This window comes from Pseudophryne corroboree, chromosome 10 (assembly GCF_028390025.1).
Source record: "Pseudophryne corroboree isolate aPseCor3 chromosome 10, aPseCor3.hap2, whole genome shotgun sequence".
NCBI classification, from domain to species: Eukaryota; Metazoa; Chordata; class Amphibia; order Anura; family Myobatrachidae; genus Pseudophryne; species Pseudophryne corroboree.
In genome coordinates, this window is record NC_086453.1 from 72,272,040 (window position 1) to 72,297,212 (window position 25,173).

A 25,173-nucleotide genomic window follows, 5' to 3' on the forward strand; every position below is an offset into this window, starting at 1 on the left:
TTAGTAGTATACTATATTGTGATTGCCTGAAAAAGTTAAACACTCGTCGTGTGACTTGTGTGGTGTTTTTTTTTTTATTCTATAAAAAACTCATTCTGCTGACAGACAGTGTCCAGCAGGTCCGTCATTATATAATATATACCTGTCCGGCTGCAGTAGTGATATATATATATTTTTTATATCATTATTTATCATCCAGTCGCAGCAGACACAGTACGGTAGTTCACGGCTGTAGCTACCTCTGTGTCGGCACTCGGCAGTCCATCCATAATTGTATACCACCTACCCGTGGTTTTTTTTTCTTTCTTCTTTATACATACATACTACATCTCTTTATCAACCAGTCTATATTAGCAGCAGACACAGTACAGTAGTCCACGGCTGTAGCTACCTCTGTGTCGGCACTCGGCAGTCCATCCATAATTGTATACCACCTACCCGTGGTTTTTTTTTTCTTTCTTCTTTATACATACATACTACATCTCTTTATCAACCAGTCTATATTAGCAGCAGACACAGTACAGTACGGTAGTCCACGGCTGTAGCTACCTCTGTGTCGGCACTCGGCAGTCCGTCCATAATTGTATACCACCTACCCGTGGTTTTTTTTTCTTTCTTCTTTATACATACATACTACATCTCTTTATCAACCAGTCTATATTAGCAGCAGACACAGTACAGTAGTCCACGGCTGTAGCTACCTCTGTGTCGGCACTCGGCAGTCCATCCATAATTGTATACCACCTACCCGTGGTTTTTTTTTCTTTCTTCTTTATACATACATACTACATCTCTTTATCAACCAGTCTATATTAGCAGCAGACACAGTACAGTACGGTAGTCCACGGCTGTAGCTACCTCTGTGTCGGCACTCGGCAGTCCGTCCATAATTGTATACCACCTACCCGTGGTTTTTTTTTCTTTCTTCTTTATACATACATACTACATCTCTTTATCAACCAGTCTATATTAGCAGCAGACACAGTACAGTAGTCCACGGCTGTAGCTACCTCTGTGTCGGCACTCGGCAGTCCATCCATAATTGTATACCACCTACCCGTGGTTTTTTTTTCTTTCTTCTTTATACATACTACATCTCATTATCATCCAGTCTATATTAGCAGCAGACACAGTACAGTACAATAGTCCACGGCTGTAGCTACCTCTGTGTCGGCACTCGGCAGTCCATCCATAATTGTATACTAGTATCCATCCATCTCCATTGTTTACCTGAGGTGCCTTTTAGTTGTGCCTATTAAAATATGGAGAACAAAAATGTTGAGGTTCCAAAATTAGGGAAAGATCAAGATCCACTTCCACCTCGTGCTGAAGCTGCTGCCACTAGTCATGGCCGAGACGATGAAATGCCAGCAACGTCGTCTGCCAAGGCCGATGCCCAATGTCATAGTACAGAGCATGTCAAATCCAAAACACCAAATATCAGTAAAAAAAGGACTCCAAAACCTAAAATAAAATTGTCGGAGGAGAAGCGTAAACTTGCCAATATGCCATTTACCACACGGAGTGGCAAGGAACGGCTGAGGCCCTGGCCTATGTTCATGGCTAGTGGTTCAGCTTCACATGAGGATGGAAGCACTCAGCCTCTCGCTAGAAAACTGAAAAGACTCAAGCTGGCAAAAGGACCGCAAAGAACTGTGCGTTCTTCGAAATCCCAAATCCACAAGGAGAGTCCAATTGTGTCGGTTGCGATGCCTGACCTTCCCAACACTGGACGTGAAGAGCATGCGCCTTCCACCATTTGCACGCCCCCTGCAAGTGCTGGAAGGAGCACCCGCAGTCCAGTTCCTGATAGTCAGATTGAAGATGTCAGTGTTGAAGTACACCAGGATGAGGAGGATATGGGTGTTGCTGGCGCTGGGGAGGAAATTGACCAGGAGGATTCTGATGGTGAGGTGGTTTGTTTAAGTCAGGCACCCGGGGAGACACCTGTTGTCCGTGGGAGGAATATGGCCGTTGACATGCCTGGTGAAAATACCCAAAAAATCAGCTCTTCGGTGTGGAAGTATTTCACCAGAAATGCGGACAACATTTGTCAAGCCGTGTGTTCCCTTTGTCAAGCTGTAATAAGTAGGGGTAAGGACGTTAACCACCTCGGAACATCCTCCCTTATACGTCACCTGCAGCGCATTCATAATAAGTCAGTGACAAGTTCAAAAACTTTGGGCGACAGCGGAAGCAGTCCACTGACCAGTAAATCCCTTCCTCTTGTAACCAAGCTCACGCAAACCACCCCAACAACTCCCTCAGTGTCAATTTCCTCCTTCCCCAGGAATGCCAATAGTCCTGCAGGCCATGTCACTGGCAATTCTGACGAGTCCTCTCCTGCCTGGGATTCCTCCGATGCATCCTTGCGTGTAACGCCTACTGCTGCTGGCGCTGCTGTTGTTGCTGCTGGGAGTCGATGGTCATCCCAGAGGGGAAGTCGTAAGCCCACTTGTACTACTTCCAGTAAGCAATTGACTGTCCAACAGTCCTTTGCGAGGAAGATGAAATATCACAGCAGTCATCCTGCTGCAAAGCGGATAACTGAGGCCTTGACAACTATGTTGGTGTTAGACGTGCGTCCGGTATCCGCCGTTAGTTCACAGGGAACTAGACAATTTATTGAGGCAGTGTGAACCCGTTACCAAATACCATCTAGGTTCCACTTCTGTAGGCAGGCGATACCGAGAATGTACACGGACGTCAGAAAAAGACTCACCAGTGTCCTAAAAAATGCAGTTGTACCCAATGTCCACTTAACCACGGACATGTGGACAAGTGGAGCAGGGCAGGGTCAGGACTATATGACTGTGACAGCCCACTGGGTAGATGTATGGACTCCCGCCGCAAGAACAGCAGCGGCGGCACCAGTAGCAGCATCTCGCAAACGCCAACTCTTTCCTAGGCAGGCTACGCTTTGTATCACCGCTTTCCAGAATACGCACACAGCTAAAAACCTCTTACGGCAACTGAGGAAGATCATCGCAGAATGGCTTACCCCAATTGGACTCTCCCTTGGATTTGTGGCATCGGACAACGCCAGCAATATTGTGTGTGCATTAAATATGGGCAAATTCCAGCACGTCCCATGTTTTGCACATACCTTGAATTTGGTGGTGCAGAATTTTTTAAAAAACGACAGGGGCGTGCAAGAGATGCTGTCGGTGGCCAGAAGAATTGCGGGACACTTTCGGCGTACAGGCACCACGTACAGAAGACTGGAGCACCACCAAAAACTACTGAACCTGCCCTGCCATCATCTGAAGCAAGAAGTGGTAACGAGGTGGAATTCAACCCTCTATATGCTTCAGAGGTTGGAGGAGCAGCAAAAGGCCATTCAAGCCTATACAATTGAGCACGATATAGGAGGTGGAATGCACCTGTCTCAAGTGCAGTGGAGAATGATTTCAACGTTGTGCAAGGTTCTGATGCCCTTTGAACTTGCCACACGTGAAGTCAGTTCAGACACTGCCAGCCTGAGTCAGGTCATTCCCCTCATCAGGCTTTTGCAGAAGAAGCTGGAGACATTGAAGGAGGAGCTAACACGGAGCGATTCCGCTAGGCATGTGGGACTTGTGGATGGAGCCCTTAATTAAGCTTAACAAGGATTCACGGGTGGTCAATCTGTTGAAATCAGAGCACTACATTTTGGCCACCGTGCTCGATCCTAGATTTAAAACCTACCTTGGATCTCTCTTTCCGGCAGACACAAGTCTGCTGGGGTTGAAAGACCTGCTGGTGACAAAATTGTCAAGTCAAGCGGAACGCGACCTGTCAACATCTCCTCCTTCACATTCTCCCGCAACTGGGGGTGCGAGGAAAAGACTCAGAATTCCGAGCCCACCCGCTGGCGGTGATGCAGGGCAGTCTGGAGCGACTGCTGATGCTGACATCTGGTCCGGACTGAAGGACCTGACAACGATTACGGACATGTCGTCTACTGTCACTGCATATGATTCTCTCAACATTGAAAGAATGGTGGAGGATTATATGAGTGACCGCATCCAAGTAGGCACGTCACACAGTCCGTACTTATACTGGCAGGAAAAAGAGGCAATTTGGAGGCCCTTGCACAAACTGGCTTTATTCTACCTAAGTTGCCCTCCCACAAGTGTGTACTCCGAAAGAGTGTTTAGTGCCGCCGCTCACCTTGTCAGCAATCGGCGTACGAGGTTACATCCAGAAAATGTGGAGAAGATGATGTTCATTAAAATGAATTATAATCAATTCCTCCGCGGAGACATTGACCAGCAGCAATTGCCTCCACAAAGTACACAGGGAGCTGAGATGGTGGATTCCAGTGAGGACGAATTGATAATCTGTGAGGAGGGGGATGTACACGGTGATATATCGGAGGATGATGATGAGGTGGACATCTTGCCTCTGTAGAGCCAGTTTGTGCAAGGAGAGATTAATTGCTTCTTTTTTGGGGGGGGTCCAAACCAACCCGTCATATCAGTCACAGTCGTGTGGCAGACCCTGTCACTGAAATGATGGGTTGGTTAAAGTGTGCATGTCCTGTTTATACAACATAAGGGTGGGTGGGAGGGCCCAAGGACAATTCCATCTTGCACCTCTTTTTTCTTTTATTTTTCTTTGCGTCATGTGCTGTTTGGGGAGGGTTTTTTGGAAGGGCCATCCTGCGTGACACTGCAGTGCCACTCCTAGATGGGCCCGGTGTTTGTGTCGGCCACTAGGGTCGCTTATCTTACTCACACAGTCAGCTACCTCATTGCGCCTCTTTTTTTCTTTGCGTCATGTGCTGTTTGGGGAGGGTTTTTTGGAAGGGCCATCCTGCGTGACACTGCAGTGCCACTCCTAGATGGGCCCGGTGTTTGTGTCGGCCACTAGGGTCGCTTATCTTACTCACACAGTCAGCTACCTCATTGCGCCTCTTTTTTTCTTTGCGTCATGTGCTGTTTGGGGAGGGTTTTTTGGAAGGGCCATCCTGCGTGACACTGCAGTGACACTCCTAGATGGGCCCGGTGTTTGTGTCGGCCATTAGGGTCGCTTATCTTACTCACACAGTCAGCTACCTCATTGCGCCTCTTTTTTTCTTTGCGTCATGTGCTGTTTGGGGAGGGTTTTTTGGAAGGGCCATCCTGCGTGACACTGCAGTGCCACTCCTAGATGGGCCCGGTGTTTGTGTCGGCCACTAGGGTCGCTTATCTTACTCACACAGTCAGCTACCTCATTGCGCCTCTTTTTTTCTTTGCGTCATGTGCTGTTTGGGGAGGGTTTTTTGGAAGGGACATCCTGCGTGACACTGCAGTGCCACTCCTAGATGGGCCCGGTGTTTGTGTCGGCCACTAGGGTCGCTTATCTTACTCACACAGCTACCTCATTGCGCCTCTTTTTTTCTTTGCGTCATGTGCTGTTTGGGGAGGGTTTTTTGGAAGGGACATCCTGCGTGACACTGCAGTGCCACTCCTAGATGGGCCCGGTGTTTGTGTCGGCCACTAGGGTCGCTTATCTTACTCACACAGCGACCTCGGTGCAAATTTTAGGACTAAAAATAATATTGTGAGGTGTGAGGTATTCAGAATAGACTGAAAATGAGTGTAAATTATGGTTTTTGAGGTTAATAATACTTTGGGATCAAAATGACCCCCAAATTCTATGATTTAAGCTGTTTTTTAGGGTTTTTTGAAAAAAACACCCGAATCCAAAACACACCCGAATCCGACAAAAAAAATTCGGTGAGGTTTTGCCAAAACGCGGTCGAACCCAAAACACGGCCGCGGAACCGAACCCAAAACCAAAACACAAAACCCGAAAAATTTCCGGCGCTCATCTCTAGTATATAGTAGGAGGACAGTGCAGAATTTTGCTGGCCACCAGTATATATATAGCAGTACGGTACAGCAGTCCACTGCTCTATCTCTGTGTTGTCAAGTATACTATGCATCCATATATGTGCTGCATTTTAGTTGTGCGCAGTATATTGTAGGAGGACAGTGCAGAATTTTGCTGACCACCAGTATATATATAGCAGTACGGTACAGTAGTCCATTGCTCTACCTCTGTGTCATCAAGTATACTACAAAAGTTCAGTAAAATGACCCAATAATCAAAATTAAAAGCGTCTGATGAGAAGCGTAAACTTGCCAATATGCCATTTACGACACGGAGTGGCAAGGAACGGCTGAGGCCCTGGCCTATGTTCATGGCTAGTGGTTCAGATTCACATGAGGATGGAAGCACTCATCCTCTCGCTAGAAAACTGCAGTGCCACTCCTAGATGGGCCAGGTGTTTATGTCAGCCACTTGGGTCGCTTAGCTTAACCATCCAGCGACCTTGGTGCACCTCTTTTTTTCTTTGCATCATGTGCTGTTTGGGGACTATCTTTTAAATCTGCCATCCTGTCTGACACTGCAGTGCCACTCCTAGATGGGCCAGGTGTTTGTGTCGGCCACTTGGGTCGCTTAGCTTAGCCATCCAGCGACCTCGGTGCAAATTTTAGGACTAAAAATAATATTGTGAGGTGTGAGGTGTTCAGAATAGACTGGAAATGAGTGGAAATTATGGTTATTGAGGTTAATAATACTATGGGATCAAAATGACCCCCAAATTCTATGATTTAAGCTGTTTTTGAGGGGTTTTTGTAAAAACACACCTGAATCCGACAAAAAATTTTCAGGGAGGTTTTGCCAAAACGCGTCCGAATCCAAAACACGGCCGCGGAACCGAATCCAAAGCCAAAACACAAAACCAGAAAAATTTCCGGTGCACATCACTAATATGTTTACTTCTACACCTCAGAGCTATTTTTTTTTTCACATTACAGCTTTATAAATAAATCCATATCCTTTTATTGTCCTTCTCTCTACTATTTTTATTGTAGGTAATTGATAAATGGTTTATGATTCTGTTATTTCATTATCAACATTTTTCCTGATGAGATCCACTCATTACCTCCCAGTCAGTATACCTACCATGGGATCCCGGCAGCAGAATGCCGGCAGGAGGAAGGTATGAAAGGGGGGTTGCGAGCGCAACAAGCCCCTTGTGGGCTCAGTGGCTCTGTGCATTCGCCACAGGTTCTATTCCCACTCTATGGGTGTCGTGGACACCCAAGAGTGGGAATAGTCCTTATTGGTCGTCATGCCAACTGTCGGGATTTCGAGTGTACGGGATGCAGGGGTCGGTATTGTGACCAGCAGTCTCCTTACCGCCGGTCACATAACTACGTCCCCTCCCAACAGGGTCAGTTAGGCTATACTCCCCAGCGGGGAAGATTCACAGTGGGCTGATGTGCACCCTGGGCCTGTTTTGTTTGGTGACATGTGAGGGGTGGTGCTGCCGCCATGGTTAAACGGTATACCTCTGGCGCTGACCATGTGAGGCCACTTCTACAAAATTTTCCAGGGCCACTTTCAGGTCCCAATCTGCCCCTGCCACCCAACACCCAGCACCTAAAGTAATGGCTTATCTGTAAATGTGATCTATGTCTATTTAAAGTTATTATATACAGGCTCAACTGAAATTGTTTACTTTTGCTGAACTATGGGGTCTATTTACTAAGCCTTAGATGGAGAAAGTACAGAGAGATAAGGTACCAGCCAACCAGATCCTGTCATTTTTCAAACCCAGCCTGTGACAAGGTAGTAAGGAGCTGATTGGCTGGGACTTTATCTCTGTCCACTTTATCTCCAACCAAGGGGTATATGCAATTGCGGTCGAATTCCCGAAATTGTCGAATTTCGGGAATTTTTCGCCAAAAAAAAAAAATCGTCAATGCAATTCAGTGCTTTCCGTCAAAAAAACGGACTTTCAAAATTCGACTTTTTGAAATTCGACTTTTGTCAAATTCGACTTTTCTGCAATGATACAAGTGCTGCAATTCGACCAAAGTGTATTCAATTGAAGTTTGGAAATTCGACAACAGTGCTTTTAGACAGTAAATTCGTCATTTTCAATCCGCCACACTTTGGTGGGTGAAACTAATAAAAAAAAATTAAAACATTTTTTTTTGTGTTTTTTTTTATTGATAATAGCATATCCATTTAAATTAGAATGGATCAGGTACTTGGTTTGTCTTTTTTGGAGGCACAAGTATTTTTTATATATTTTTATAAAAAAAAATATATATATATATATATTTTTTTTTATTTTTTTTTTGTAGATGGAATGGTAAAATTCAGAAAAAAAATGGCGTGGGGTCCCCCCTCCATAGCATAACCAGCCTCGGGCTCTTCGAGCTGGTCCTGGTTCTAAAAATGCGGGGGGGGGAAATTGACAGGGGATCCCCCGTATTTTTAAAACCAGCACCGGGCTCTGCGCCTGGTGCTGGTGCAAAAAATACGGGGGACAAAAAGAGTAGGGGTCCCCCATATTTTTTACACCAGCATCGGGCTCCACTAGCTGGACAGATAATGCCACAGCCGGGGGTCACTTTTATACAGTGCCAAGCGGCCGTGGCATTAAATATCCAACTAGTCACCCCTGGCCGGGGTACCCTGGGGGAGTGAGGACACCTTCAATCAAGGGGTCCCCCCCAGCCACCCAAGGGCCAGGGGTGAAGCCCGAGGCTGTCCCCCCCATCCAAGGGCTGCGGATGGGGGGCTGATAGCCTTGAGAATAATGACCTGAATATTGTTTTTCCCAGTAGTACTACAAGTCCCAGCAAGCCTCCCCCGCAAGCTGGCACTTGGAGAACCACAAGTACCAGCATGCGGGAGAAAAACGGGCCCGCTGGTACCTGTAGTACTACTGGGAAAAAAATACCCAAATAAAAACAGGAGACACACACCTTGATAGTAAAACTTTATTGCACACCTGCCGACACATACATACTTACCTATGTTGACACGAAGCAGTCGGTCCTCTTCTCCAAGTAGAATCCACGGATACCTGAAAATAAAAGATAATTATACTCACCTGATCCAGGGTCCAGAGATAAATCCACGTCCAGAGTATAATCCACGTACTTGGCAAAAAAAAAAAAACGAACACCCGACCAACGGACTGAAAGGGGTCCCATGTTGACACATGAGACCCCTTTCCCCGAATGCAGAGACCTCTCCGTGACAGCTGTCACTGAAAGGTCTCTTCAGCCAATCAGCGAGTGCAACGTCCTTGCACTCTGCTGATTGGCTCTGCGCGTCTGAGCTCAGACAGCGCATCGCACAGCTCCCTCCATTATATTCAATGGTGGGAACTTTGCGGTTAGCGGTGGGGTCACCCGCCGGTCAGCGGCTGACCGCGGGTTACCCCCCCCGCTGACGGCAAAGTTCCCACCATTGAAAGTAATGGAGGGAGCTGTGCGATGCGCTGTCTGAGCTCAGACAGCGCACAGCCAATCAGGTGAGCGCCACGTAGTAGCGCTTCCTGATTGGCTGAAGGGACCTCAGTGACAGGAGTCACGTGGGGTCCCGGCACATTCGGGGAAAGGGGTCTCATGTGTCAACATGGGACCCCTTTCAGTCCGGCATGGTCGGGTGTTCGTTTTGGTTTTTTTTTGGCAAGTACGTGGATTATACTCTGGACGTGGATTTATCTCTGGACACTGGCAGGTGAGTATAATTTATTTCACAGGTACCCTTGGATCGTCGGAGACTGTGGCAGTCGGCGTGTCGACATAGGTAAGTATGTGTGTGTCGGCAGTGTGTAATAAAGTTGTACTTGTCACTGTGTCTGTGTCCTGTTTTTATTTGGGTATTTTTTTCCCAGTAGTACTACAGGTACCAGCGGGCCCGTTTTTCTCCCGCATGCTGGTACTTGTGGTTCTCCAATTACCAGCTTGCGGGGGAGGCTTGCTGGGACTTGTAGTACTACTGGAAAAAACAATATTCAGTCATTATTCTCAAGGCTATCAGCCCCCCATCCGCAGCCCTTGGATGGGGGGGTCAGCCTCGGGCTTCACCCCTGGCCCTTGGGTGGCTGGGGGGGGACCCCTTGATTAAAGGGGTCCCCACTCCCCCAGGGTACCCCGGCCAGGGGTGACTAGTTGGATATTTAATGCCACGGCCGCAGGGCACTGTATAAAAGTGACCCCCGGCTGTGGCATTATCTGTCCAGCTAGCGGAGCCCGATGCTGGTGTAAAAAATATGGGGGACCCCTACTCTTTTTGTCCCCCGTATTTTTTGCACCAGCACCAGGCGCAGAGCCCGGTGCTGGTTTTAAAAATACGGGGGATCCCCTGTCAATTTTTTCCCTGGATTTTTAAAACCAGGACCGGCTCGAAGAGCCCGAGGCTGGTTATGCTTTGGAGGGGGGACCCCACGCCATTTTTTTCTGGGTTTTTCCCATTTTTCCCCGTTTTTTTAAATCGCGGCAAAATCCGGCAAATCGGCCGTTATTCGCCCGCGGGACTGTCGAATCCGTTTTTCATTGAATATGGTGAATTCCGGCAGCCACCTGCCGAAATTCACCTGTCGAATTGTGTCGAATTAAAAAATGGCGATAATTTGCTGCGATTCGCCGCTAATTGCATATACCCCCAAGGCTTGGTAAACAGACCCCTAAATCTAAAAAATGTTGCCCCTAATCAAAATTAGTTTGACTCTGGCTTTAAACTCCACCGTAGGTATTACACATAAAGGACATATATAGTGGCAGATGCTCAATTAGCTTAGTGATAGCATTCAGGTGCTTGAAAGGGAGGGGTATTTCTAAGCAGGAAAAAAACACATTTTGTTTCCCCCAGCACCCTGAATGATAGCAGTAAGCAGATTTAAATCCCATACAATATCTTAGAATTCAGAGATCTTGGGGGGTCTTTCCGAGTTGTTCGCTCGTTGCCGATTTTCGCAACGGAGCGATAAAGGCAAAAATGCGCATGGTACGCAGTGCGCATGCGGTTAGTATTTTAGCACAAAATTTAGTAGATTTACTCACGTCCGAACAACGATTTTTCATCGTTGAAGTGATCGGAGTGTGATTGATAGAAAGTGGGTGTTTCTGGGCGGAAACTGGCAGTTTTCTGGGAGTGTGCGGAAAAACACAGGCGTGTCAGGGAAAAACGCCGGAGTGTCTGGAGAAACGAGGGAGTGGCTGGCCGAATGCTGGGCGTGTGTGTGACGTCAAACCAGGAACGAAACGGCCTGAGCTGATCGCAATCTGTGAGTAGGTCTGGAGCTACTCAGAAACTGCTAAGAAATTTCTATTCGCAATTCTGCTAATCTTTCGTTCGCTATTCTGCTAAACTAAGATACACTCACAGAGGGCGGTGGCCTAGCGTGTGCAATGCTGCTAAAATCTGCTAGCGAGCAAACAACTCGGAATGACCCCCTTGGTTACATATATCTGCGCAAATGTATGTATAAGCCCCCAAGCCGTGTCAGGGCCTCTCTGTATATATTGGGGGTCCCTAGCGCTATATCTAGGTGCAGGGTGTCAGGAATCAACTTACTGCAGCTGCATCTGTCCGCCGGTGCGGTCTCCGTCTGGGGCTCCTATGTCTCGCTGCCACTGGTCACCTTGTCGCTAAATGTCATCCTGGGCCTAAGGACACTCCTGTTGTCAGCAGGCGTGCATGCACGCCGCGTTCCAGCCGGGCCGCGGCATGGGCGCCGCCATGACAGTTCCCATCAGCTCCTTCGCATCGGCCAATCCGGAGCTTTGCCGCACCTCTCCATTCACTCCCAGCCAATACCTGCAGACCGGGGGTATATCAGGAGCAGCAGGGTGAGTCAGTCCTTGCCTTAGACTTCGTGTCATTCCTCTGACCTGTGTCACTGGCTCCGTTCTCCAGTTCCTCTGAGTTCCTACTCTGCCTTCCAGTCTGATCCTGCATTGCCGTGGAACCACAAGCACCAGCAACCTGGGTGCTTGTGATTAAGCCTCTTCAGTTCCTCTGTGAGTCTACTCTACATTCCAGTCTGGTCCTGTACTGCTGTGGAACTACAAGCACCAGCAACCCGGGTACCTGTGATCAAGCTTCATACCTTTACCAGCTACAGTGTGCTGCAGCCCTCTGCAGTAGAAACTTTCCTCCAGGTGCATCTCGCTATCTACACCTGTTCATCAGCCTGCAAGCTGCCAGTGTTATTCAACCTGCACTGAGGATTTCAACACTTGTCTCCTGCAACTGTTACCTGGCTTGCTATTCTCACCATCATTCCTGCTGTGTTCCATGATCCAGGAACCATCAGTTTCCACACCGATACATCGATCCCCCTGATCGATTGTTACATACAGTACCATACAGACTATGCCATAAGATTTTCAACTTCTTTACTACTCATTCATTATTGCATCTCCTATGTTACCATCAAGTATTCCTGCTGCCATACTACCTGTTAAAACTGTTTAATAAACAACTTAGCGCACATGCGCAGGAATCCTATCCGGCCTCCTCGTTTTCTCCATCCTATCTCCACTGACCCACTAGCGCCCCCTCCGGGAACACAAACTAGACAGAACCTGATACAGGGTGTGCCACCCCAAAAATCAGCATAAGCCAGAAGGCCCAGGTCAGCATACCAGTGAAAAAACTATAATGTTAATAGATTAGTGTTAAGAAGCCGAAGCAATAGAGAAAGTGATACAAAAATGAGATTTAATTAAAATAAGAAACAGTGGTAAAGAAATCAGTATGTGATAAGTGTTATTAGAGTGTAAGGGTATGCCACACTAAAGCCATTCAGCTAAGCCAGTCAGGGGCACCATACAGTGGCAGAAGTACCGGAGGCAATGGAGTCGGTTGCCGCCGGGCTCCAGCGGTGAAGGGGACACCTTCTCCATTGCCTGTGGTGCACTTCCATCACTGTGCACCAGCAACTTCCACTGTATGAGCAAAGGGGATGTGGGGTTTGCTAGCGCCCGTCCCGACCGACACCTCAGCTGCGTGCTGATGGGCTCTCTCCTGCTGACTCCCATGCTGCCTGGCTCCCACCCCGATACCGCGGCTGGCCGGCTCCCACCCACTGACACTCCAGCTCCCGTCCCGACACCGCGGCTGCCCGGCTTGCTTCCGCAGACACACAGGCTCCCGCTGACACCGCGGCTGCCCGGCTCCCTCCCGCAGACACACAGGCTCCCGCTGACACCGCGGCTGCCCGGTTCCCTCCCGCAGACACACAGGTTCCCGCTGACACCGCGGCTGTCCGGCTACCTTCCACGGAACCAGCTAACTCCCCTCCACTGTCCAGGAGCTACTGCAATGTGGGGAGAAACTGGTGAGAAGAAGGGACTGACGACTGGTGGGTCGGGACAATGGCTGTGTGCATGTAAATGTATGTGTGTGTGCGTGTGTGTGTGTGTGTGTGCGTGCGCATTTGTACAGTACATATGTGGCTGTGTGGGTATATGTATATATGTGATTGGGGTGTGTATGTGTGTTTATGTGTCTATGTATTTATGTGTGTGTGCGTGTGTGTATGGCTGTGGGCTGTGTGTATATATGGATGCTGTACGTGTCTTTGTATACATGTGTGTGTATATGTGGCTGTGTTGGGGGGGGGGGGGCACCATCATCTATTACACCTCCGGGCGTCTACTATAAACTTACGCCCCTGGCACCATACCCCACACCTCCACAACACATAAATGGCCTGGTATTAGGTTGCACGCGAAAGCGGATGCAGGAGGGTCTACTGGCAGTCAGCTGTCTCTAGGCTGTGTGTAAACTTACAAACTCCTTCCCCTGTATGCATCTGTGCAGCTGAATCATTGTCATCGCCTGCAGACTCATTCAAAGATAAATAGGTGGATAGAAAAGTGTAACTTACCTATACTCATACTGCCACTTGCTTCATAACAGGTAATAGAGTTTTCTGGACAACTCACCTTTTCCGCTACTTCTTCAGAGCATTGTGCTGCATTGGTGCTGAAGCAGGAGTAACACATCAGGTCATTTCCTGAGCTGTTCAGGCCTGGAGGGGATTACAGATGATCATGTCAAGCACAGCGGCCGATTATCGAACTACTGCGCATGCGTAGTATGCATCACAATGTGCGTGCGCAATGGACAGCAGCGATGATTCAGTGCAAAAATTTAATTTGCACGGCATACGCATGGTGATTGACAGGAAGAGGCTGTTTGTGGGTGTTAACTGGCCATTTACTGGGTGTGTCCGGAACAACGCAGGCGTTCCCAAGCATTTTATTGGAGGGTGTGTGACGTCAGCTCCGGCCCTGATCATCCTGATTTCTTCACACTGGAGGAGTAAGTATTGAGCTACGAACAGACTGCACACACTGCACAGAATGGAAAAAACATTGGGGGTAATTCAGACCTGAACGCTAGGGTGCGTTTTTTGCATCTTTGCGATCAGGTAGTCGTCGCCTACAGGGGGAGGGGGAAATCGCTGTGCAAGGGTGCGATCGGAAGTGTTGGAGAGCTGCACAAACTAATTTTGTACAGTCTCTCTGTGCAGCCCAGGACTTACTCAGCCGCTGCGATGATCAGGGCTGGAGCTGACCTCAGAAACCCTTCCTCCAAATGCCTGGTCCCTCTTGCGTTTTCCCGGACACTTCTTGCCACCCACAAACAGTTGGCACCCACAAACGCCCTCTTCCTGTCAATCTTCTTGTATTCAATGGTGCGTTCGAATTTGTCGCACCATCCCGACGCTGACCAGCGATCCCCGTCACTGCGGACCGTCGCGTTTGCCCATTGCGGTGCACATGCATGCGCAGTTTAGTGAAAACGCACAGCAGCGTTCAGGTCTGAATCGGCTCCATTGGATTGTGAGTGTGATGCGAACGGTTTTGCAGCTGTCCGCTGACTGAGGGGAAATTTCACACAGCGTACACATGCAATCGCACACTTGCACGGGGTGAATTTTCACTGCCCCTGGGCGACGACTATCTGATCGCAGGACTGTGTAATTTGCAGCACAGCAATCAGGTCTGAATTACCCCCATAGTCATTTAGCAAACTGATATATGTTTTATGATTGTTTTTCTTATCTATAACTTTTGGATGCTTCTGACTTGGGAGAAAAGATTAAAAGAAAGTAACTTTGCACCTGGAACAAACCATCTAGAAAATGAATGCAGGGGTGCGAATAAGTTTATTATATTTGCATGCAGGGTAAACACTGGCTGATTTTGCATGTAGCACACAAATGATTGGCAGCTTTATTTTTACACGCAAATTATAACAGCATTTGGGAACGCCCCCACCACATCTGCATCTCTCTGCACATGTTACATCTCCCTCACCTATGGTGCAGCATGGTTTTGTCAAGGTGCAAGGTTACTTGCTATGTTCTTTTTTCCTTCCAACGCAGGGGAGTTATCCAATCAACTGCGCTACTTTTTCATCAGAAAAAAACAGGCAATCATCACGATTTTAGCCTGATTGTCACTATTAGGCTATCCAACTATAGCCAGTTTTTTCAGCCAAAAAAATTACCCATTTTCAGGTGATAACATATGGGATCCGAGATGTTCCCGATCCCATGTGTTATCACTGCTCTGAGGGCTGGTTATCTGGGATTACGCTTTGCGTGCTTGAGTCACATGAAGCATAATCTCCAATGCTGAGTATCGGGGTTAATTGGATACCTCCCGGCGAATCCATTAACTGCGATTAAGTAGTAGTAGTAGTAATAATAATAATAATAAGGAAATGAATTTTTTTGTGAATGTCCTTCTCAAATCTAGTGTCACTAAAATAAACAAATTATCCTGTTTGCAGAATTTAATACAGAGTTTGATAACTGTGATATACTGTATATACAGGTTGAGTATCCCATATCCAAATATTCAGAAATACGGAATATTCAGAAATACGGAATTTTTGGAGGAAAGTTAGTTAGTGAAACCTTTGTTTTCTGATGGCTCAATGTACACAAACTTTGTTTAATACACAAAGTTATTAAAAATATTGTATTAAATGACCTTCAGGCTGTGTGTATAAGGTGTATATGAGACATAAATGCATTCTGTGCTTAGACGTGGGTCCCATAGCCATGATATCTCATGGTATGCAATTATTCCAAAATATGGAAAAATCCGATATCCAAAATACTTCTGGTCCCAAGCGTTTTGGATAAGGGATACTCAACCTGTATATATATTTGTAATATAATGGTAAAATTACTATGTGGAGTAAAAAATGTGACAATTAAGAATAAAAATAGCTTTAGATGAAAAAAACTACTTTTCAAATGTAAAAGAAAGATAATAGTATCTACGAGATGCATGCAGTGGTATTGCTATACGAGAGCTTCTGCACTCCGGCGCAGTCTGATAGGTGCATCCCCGTGATCCATCTGCAGCCTTGTACTGACCAATATACTGTATAATGCAGCCTTATAAGAGGCTGAAATAAAAAATAAAAAGCTTCACACACGATATGCAAATGAAATAATGAAACACAACCGATGTGGGTTTGCTGAGCCCTCTAGTGTCATGGTAGTCAGTAAGAGACCAAGAGCAGCTCATCATGGGGGTGGTCTTCCATAGGTGGGGGGGGGGGGGGGAGGGGGCATTTGAGAATGTTACTTAACGTATCTTATTTTTTTTGTCACTGTGTTGAGTCATAATCAATTTGGCTACATAGATAAACAATGACGAACATTTGGAGTCAGGGGCACAACTAGAAATTGTTTATTCATATCAAAATTTTGTAAATTCCCCCATGTATCACCCATTGCTATAGAGATCACATATACAATTGACACAAGTCAGGCTCTGACAACTAAACGGTCCATAGCAGCTGAACTACCCCCTATTATTGTAATTACATTAATCCTGGATCAGCTTAGGTTGATGTGAACTTTTCCTCTCACAATAGTTTTTTCATCTTAGAGATCAATGCTCTTCCTGATAGAGTCCATAAAATGATCTCTGTACCTTGCAGACAATGATGGGTGAGTGCTTGAATGAACACAAGCTAATATAATCTTCTAGACAGTCAGAGATTGAATGAATGTCAGTATTATCTATTGGGCTGCTGATTGGAGCTGTGCTCTTTTCCCAATACACTGATACCGCTTTCACATCGCAAATGCCGGATCCCACCCGCTAAGAGAAACGTGTCCTTACCGGGTGGGATCCGGCATTTGGTCTCCTTTGATGGCTTTCCGACCCGGCAATATACCGGGTCGGTTGCCATAGCAGCGGGGGGGGGGGCGCAGCAGGGGCGGGGGTGGAGGCGGCGCTGGGAGATGAGCTCATCTCTTGCGCCGCCTCTCCCTATGCTGTGAATGAGAACCGTGTCGCATCGACGCGGCTCCCATTCACACTGCGCCTGACCCGGTATTCAACCCGGGTATAATCCTTCTTTTATACCGGGTTGAATTACCGGGTCAGGCGACCTGCTAATTCGCCGAAAGTGCTTTCACATCGCACACTGACCCGTGTCGACACGGCAATATGCCGTATCGATACCGGGTTATTTGTGCGATGTGAAAAGGGTATGATATAGACTGGTCTTCCTTGCGGGGGGGGGAGGGGGGTGGTCAAGGGCTCTAGTTGTCTATACCCTAAAAAATGCTAAACTAATATAGAAAAAAAAGTACAGAAGTCTATTAGTGGTCTAAATAAAAATATTTGGGGTACTTAAATTGTGTTCAGTGGTGTAGAGAGACGGGGGGAGCACGTACTCTTTACCCGGGCTGTTGAAAGATCCTGGGTCCCGCTCCCTCCGCCATCTGTCCATCTGTCTACCCTGAGGCAGTCAGTCCTCTCTCCCTGCGTGTTATGTGTGCAGTGTCGGACTGGGGCATGTAGGGCCCACCTGGGAAATGCAGTGGTAGGGGACCATGTTTAGGGGTGTGGCCAGTCTGCAGAGGGGGTGTGGGCTGCCACCTCATTGGTTTGACTAACCATTAGAGAGTGCAACATCTGGGCCTCTTCATAAATATGTACAGTAAATTCATCTGCTGCATGCATGATAATGTACCAGATTAATAACAGATTAATAACAGCAATGCACTGTAGAAAATACACCATAGTCCAGTATAAGGTTACATATGTATAATGTATAATTCAAGTGCACAGGCTGGAACCTGATCCTTAGAGCAGGAGGTGGGCCCACAGGCAGGAGGGCCCACCTGTGGTTTCCCCTGTACCCCTGTGTGCCAGTCCAAGGCTGTATGTGTGGGTGGGATGGGGGGTATGATTGTACCTGTGCCGCTCATGGTAGCCGTCACCGGTGCCCCTTGTGAGGAGGCCGCGGCCACTTAGCGGTGCACATATTATATACTTTTTATTATTTTTGAACAAGGGGTGTGTGGCCACACCTCCCATGTTGGCCACGCCCCCTCTCATTACCAGGGCCTGACAGAGTGGTCGCTGCCCCTGATTGTGTCAAATGGCTGTTATATGCACTTTACAAAAAAAGTGTAAAAATTATAGAAAGCTAGTGTTTGTCAGCAAAATAAGTGCTCAAATTAAATTAGGTTTACATAAATATGGGTATAAGTATACAGTATATTTAAGTCACTTTCAAAAATCTTAAAAAAAAAAAGATAATTCCCACCTGCAAGTCTGAAACACTTATCCTACTCATAAATCACCCCAATATACCTGTCCCATACCTTGTACCGCAATTTCCATAATTTTTCATATTTTTTCCCCAAAGATAAAGTAATTATTGGCCAGATAAAATTACTAAAAACTTCTAAGTCTTTCAATGGCGTGGCATGCGCAGCGAGTTAACAACGGGCTTGTTGCGCTCACACACACACCCTCCACCGGCATTCCACTGCTGGGATCCCGGCGGAGGTATGCTGAGCCCGCCAGTCACGCATACCCAACCCGTCATGATGGTCCTGATTTTTTTAACAATAGTACAAATAGAACCTTCTCTCTTTCTGTTTTCAGTGCATCATATTCTCCTTGAGGTTTTATGGTATTGTCGTCTGAAACACAACTCTGTTCCTTTATAGGATTCCTTTTCGGCTCAGTAAATAAGTTTTCAGTCCCATAATCTGCTCATAGTGGGCTGATTCTGAGTCACAAGCAAGCTGTATATAGTTGTGGGCAGCTGTGGAAGCCTGATTAAATACCATATGCTGATGTGAGAATCCAGAGGGCCAATGCAGAGGTTCATGCATGTGCAAGTAGAAAGCCATGCTGCCCATTGATTTTATGCCACCCATCACTATTAATATTGCATTAGCCCCATGCTGGTGCAAGAGATCCTTAGAAACAGGCTTCCCTTCCCAGTATGCACCACTTAGGACTGCATGGAGCTTAACATATTTACCCACGACGCTCTCATTACAACCAAACTAGACAGGTTGGTTCCTTGCACTTGTCCAATTCAGAATAGGTCGGAGACATGCAAAAATGCATACATTCATATCGGCGCATGAGCTGTATGTAGAAATCGCTGTTTGATCCCATGCATGGAGATCCATTGGACTCAGAATCAGGCTCTGTATCCTTCAGCATTCTCTTTAGTTAATTGATAACTTGAATAAGATATACTGTACATCCAGTTTCTCTATTGCATCCTACTTTTTCCCAATTAAGCATCTAGTATATATTCTCATCAGACCTCACTGGTTAATTTGACTTTAGCAAGGCAATCTATAGTGAGATTTGTAAGCTCAGATGGGGTGGTAATCATGTGACCGGCGGTTGGGAGACCGATGGTCACATGACCTCCTCCGGCATCCCGAACCCCTCACTATCCCGATGGTCGGCATGCCGACCAACAGGGACTATTTTCACTCGTGGGTGTCCACGACACCCATAAAGTGGGAATAGAAAGCCACCGAGCCCGCAAGAGGCTTGCTGCACTCGCCCCTCCCCGCCGGGATCCCGGCGCCGGTATGCTGACCGGCGGTCAGCCATACTACACCCCTCAGATGATGTCAATGTCACCTCTGGATCCAGTTCTCATGTTGATCTTGCTTGGTGGTGTAGGCAGCTTCTATTCACTGCATCTGGTACAACTTACCAGTGATATTTCCTCTACAAGATTGTGACTCCCTTTTGTCACTCAGCAGCTGTCACCCTTGAATATTATAATATGGCCATCTTGTCCACTAAACAAGATTTTGTTTTACCACTTAAACATCAGACAGCACCTTGGACAGCTCCACTATCATTAAATAAGAAAATAGTATTAATTTACAGTACTTGCACTGAAACAATGATAACCACCATTTTCAGTATTATAATCTGTCTTGTCTATCACCATCCTAGCAAGTGCTTCCATGTGTCTCAGTTTATCTTGTTTGATGCAAAATATTTCACTGACAATACAGCATAGTACTTAAATTGGCCTTACACTATCTGTCCGTCATCTAACTACAGTAGTTGGCTGGTTGGAATAAAAGTCTATTGGTGTATGGGAGCAATGAGAACCAACCTGAGATGGCATACAGCACACAAATCTCTTCACAAGCGGCTGTTTACATGGCAACTTGTGCAGCAGAGGGATCTTTTTAGATCCCTCCACGCTGTGTCCTCCCTGCCTTGTGCTCATAACATACTCAGTGGGGATGGAGGGTCTGTATTGCTGGGTCCAGGAACTCTTTGTACTGTGTGAGCTGGCAGCATCTCCCGGTGCCCTCTTTTCACTTCATGTGGTGCCCAGATCACCTGTCCAGTGCTCCTGACTTATCAAATACTCACTTAGTCCCTCCTTAGTCCGGAGCCCAGACAGTAGGAAACATTTAGCACTTTGACCACTATGGGGTCACATATTGATAGTGGAGGGCTACAAAAACCATCACCGGTAGTGGAGGGATGTGGGGTCCATGATCGGAAGTGAAGGGCTGCAGAGATCAAGACTGGTGATGGAGGAAGAGAATGCTGCGGTTGACAATTACAAGCTGAAAAGAGATATATACTATATATATAGCATTGCAGCAGCAGCCGGCACTCATATAAACTAATCAGCCTGCTCCAGTGCCCAAACAGAAAAAAACATAAAGTCCACAGGTATTTGGCACTCGGAGACAACAAATAGTGAAAAAGAGAAATTTTATCCACAAGTCATCGTTTCGGGGTTTCCCCCTGTTTGCTGTCCTGACGACGGGGGAAACCCCGAAACGATATAGAGCCTCTGAAATGTGTGTCTACACAAAGATCAAACATCACTTCGTTTTTTTAATATGTTCACACAATATGTATAGTATTAACATATGTATAGGATTCACAATGATTGATTTTAGGCTGTATTATTATTATAATTGGGGGTGTTTGTTTTGTTATTTATTTACAGGGCCCATGGTGCAGCTGCGGCTTCAGCAGCATCACCATGGCAACCTGGGCAGCCCCTGGTGTAGTGACCCGGCGGACGTCACGTCCGGATGGGACGTCACATCCGGGACCGGAAGCGGGACACGGACGCCGGGAGCGCACGTTGGGAGGCAGCAGAACAATCTGGAGACCTGTAAGTGTGTCTATTTAAGCACTGTTTGTTTCACAGATATTGATGTGTGTGTGTCCTGATGACGGGGGGCAGTACCCCGAAACGTTGAATAAATCACCGCATTTGATTCACTAATTCTGCAGTCTGGGAGTGCCTCTATACATTGCTTGTTGCATATATATATATATATATATATATATATATATATTGCAATAGGGGAAAGCTTATCGGCGCTTAACCGCGATACCGAGTTATACTAGGATGTAGACCAGAGTAGTATGAATAAAAGAGTTCCCCTTATTCAGACACTCCCTTAGATATATATGGGCGTCCGCTATACCTTAAAGAGAGAAGCGTTGGTAAAGTGCTTCATGTACAGAGTAAAAAATAGAAGGGAATAAGGTAATTTTCAGCGACCAATGGTGTCCTATAATTTGGCGGAGACTCAGTAAAAAAAAATTTTTTATATAAAAAATTAAAAATTTAATATACTGTAATTATCACCAACATAAAAATAAAAGCGAGTGGCCCTATACTAGGAGCCAGCAATTAAATGAGAAATCAATGTAACTAATTAAAAAGGTGTATAAAAAGTGCATACAATTAATAAAGGACAGGAGAATACATCCCTAACAATAAAAAATTGGAAGTAAGATCAACATAAAAAAAGTATGAAAAAATGGTTCTTAGCTTTTTTGAGAGGATATATATCGTAACACCCAACGCGTTTCGTCCTCTTAGGACTTCATCAAGGGGTCTTATATATATATACTGTATGTCTCCAAAGAGCAACTTTTCGGAAGTTATAATTAAGCTGGTGAGGCTTGGTGAATGCCTCAGATATACTCATTGAACTCAATACTTAATTATCACGCCTCATATTTTCAAATTATGAATAGGCCCCTAAAAGTGAAAACTGAGGTGCATATTTTTTCCCTTATATTGCATGAAAATTCCGGAATGCTATTTATTAAGCCCTAGCTCATTCTACTTATCAAATCCTAGCACTACTGCTGATTATTGCCGAGAGTCACTAGTGGCAGCCATACATGTATCTGGTGATAACTAGCTATTGTGTATTTAGGGGGACAGATGTGGTACAAATACCGCCGCTTAATTTCCCCCACAAAACCACTCAGAAATTGTCTTTTTTATTACTTATAAAAGTAAAAAAGTATTTTTAATAATATATAAACTATTTTATGTCAAATATATATATATCTAGGCGGTGTTTTGCACCCCCTTACCCCTCCCACCTCGTGTCCGTAGGACCCCATTATAAAATAACTTTCCATCCCCCACTGGCAATAGACCCTCTTCATCCCAGGTTGCAGCGACTGCGTGTGATGTCACGCAGCCCCCGTGCCCCCCCCCCCAATGGTCCGGACACGCCTGCGTTGTCCGGTCCGCACCCCGTCAACGGCGTTCTAACGCCATTGGCATGCCCCCTCCTGCCCCCCGACCGGCTCTGACTGTCAATCAGGCAGAGGTGATCGCAGCCCAGAGATGCTGTTAGCATCTTACTGGGCTCCTGGGTTGCGCACACGCAGTGCGCCGTTTGCGCGAGCGCACTCCACATAAAGATTCAGACTGTGATCGCTGCCGCAGCAGTGATCCATTCTGAATTAGGCCCTTAATCATCACTTCTTTGTGAAGCACTTATGCTGGTATGGCTGAATATATTCACTGCAGGTGAGTGCTCATCTTAATGGCTATTCCTTAAATGAAAGCCGGACCCTTACATTTCAAAAAAGTGATACAGTAACTCAATTATTATTAAATTAGCAGACAAGGGAGGGGGGACAGTAATCCAAGGAAAGAATGAGATATGGCTTGGAATATAGTATGTTTTATACAGTGGCGTCACAAGGGGGGTGTGGCCCGCTCCCGGGTGTCACCTGCCGAGTGGTGACTCCAAATGCCGACAGGAGCCGAGTGCTGCACTGTTATATTATTTGCAGCACTCAGCTCCTGTCACTGTGAAGGAGCCAGCACTGCAGGGAAATCACCCCTGGGAGGCAGCCCCCACCTCCCACACCCCCCAGGGGGGGAAAAAATTGAGTGTCGGGATGTGAAGCCCCGCCCCCTCTGCAAAGACCCGCCCCCTTTTGTGTCTTCAATGGTCTAAAAATGGGTGCCACCCGCAAAGCCCCGCCCCTCTATTTAAGCCCCACCCATTCCCATGAAGCCTCACCTCTTTTTCCTTGCTGCCGCACCGTGTGTTACAGAGGTGAGTGACGCCTCTGGTTTTATATACAGAGGGCCTTATTCAGCTTCAGTTGCAGTTCTGCAATTGTAACAGAACTGCAACTGCCGAGAATCACACAGCAAGAGCCACCCAGCACGCCCAGCACAGAACAAGTCGCCCACCAATGCATTTGCAATTCTGCGATTGCAGCCGCAGAATTAATCGCAAAAATCGAGCATCATCGACAGTTGCGGATGACCCTGGGCTACTCAGAATAATGAGAATGTAGTCGCACCGGGCGCCATATTGCAGCAATTGCAGCTGACGTCAGATGCACGCCCCGGAAACGGCCATGACATCCCTGCATTTTCTACACCATGTGTATGCCCATGAACGCCCGCCGCCTGTCAACCAGCCTGTGATCGCTTCCCGGCAAGATGCGACCGCAGATGAATCGCAAATTGCGGCCCGCACACGCGCAATGCATCCACAGCACATGTGCAGTCGTCTGATAATCAGGCAATTTGTGATTTTGCAAAATGGCAACTGAGGCTGAATAAGGCCCAAAGTGCAAAGAAATTTTGCTAATTAGATAAGAATATTTGACATCTTTTAGAAATAATGTTCTGCAAACAGGTTATTCATTCATTTAAATCAGTGACTTCACAGAAATGTTACAGCATCACTATGCAATTCTTTTGTATACACCATTTTTTATTTTCTGTTGATGCTTTGTCTAACCTGGTGGTTGGGTAGGTGTTGCGATGACGTCAGAGATATTAGCATTACACTTTGATGAGTTACATTCAACTTTATGGGCTCCAACAATCAATCCCTCGATACTGACATTAAAAGAATGGTTCATAGATGATGAAGAACTTATTCCACAACCCTTCAGTCTCCAGGTCTCTGTCCGAGTACCTGTAGGGAGACACATATAACATACAATGAAGTCATTTCTTGGAATTAGTCTTGACCAGTGATTTAAAGTTTTATTGCTACAGAATTAATTGCAAATTATTCATCCTTTAACATAAATGAATCTAACTTTCCATTACTTTGGTGTTTGATTTGTATTCCAAGGGGCCTATTTATTAACATTATTTTTACTAAAATAATGTGAAAAAGGGTGTTTTCTGTTTTCACACCCTTTTCACATTATTTTAGTATCATATGACTGTATTAAAGGGCATTTGGAGCAGTTTACAGGTTGAGTATCCCTTATCCAAAATGCTTGGGACCAGAGGTATTTTGGATATGGGATTTTTCCGTATTTTGGAGATTTTAGATACCATAATGAGATATGGTGATGGGACCTAAATCTAAGCACACAATTAATTTATATTTCATATACACCTTATACACACAGCCTGAAGGTCATTTAATACAATATTATTAATAACTTTGTGTATTAAACAAAGTTTGTGTACATTGGCCCTCATTCCGAGTTGTTCGCTCGCAAGCTGCTTTTAGCAGCATTGCACACGCTAAGCCGCCGCCCTCTGGGAGCAGTGGCGGAACAAGCAAGCGGTGGGCCCAGGTGCAACAAAATGCTTTGGGCCCCCCCCCCATCCCATCCAAGTCCACCCCATGGGCAGTGCGCGCCGTAGGCGCAAAAATACATAGTGGCGTGGCTTCGTGGGGAAGGGGTGTGTCCACAAAATAATACCAATTCATAAAACGGTGCACAGTAGTCTCCATTCTTCAAATTACGCCGCACAGTAGCACCACTACACCAGGTAGAGACCCTT

At 46.4% G+C, this 25,173-nt stretch overlaps 1 protein-coding gene across 1 annotated transcript in view; it reads right to left on the minus strand.

Moving 5' to 3' along the window:
* Positions 1–25,173, minus strand: part of LOC134967027 (ly6/PLAUR domain-containing protein 5-like) — a 60,962-nt gene that overhangs the window by 23,179 nt on the left and 12,610 nt on the right. Inside the window, exons 2-3 of the mRNA XM_063944019.1 lie at positions 24,164–24,343; positions 13,679–13,822 (exon numbers count right to left, since the gene is read on the minus strand). Of these exons, the coding sequence (XP_063800089.1) occupies positions 13,679–13,822; positions 24,164–24,343 (324 nt within the window). The remainder of the gene's footprint in view (positions 1–13,678; positions 13,823–24,163; positions 24,344–25,173) is intronic.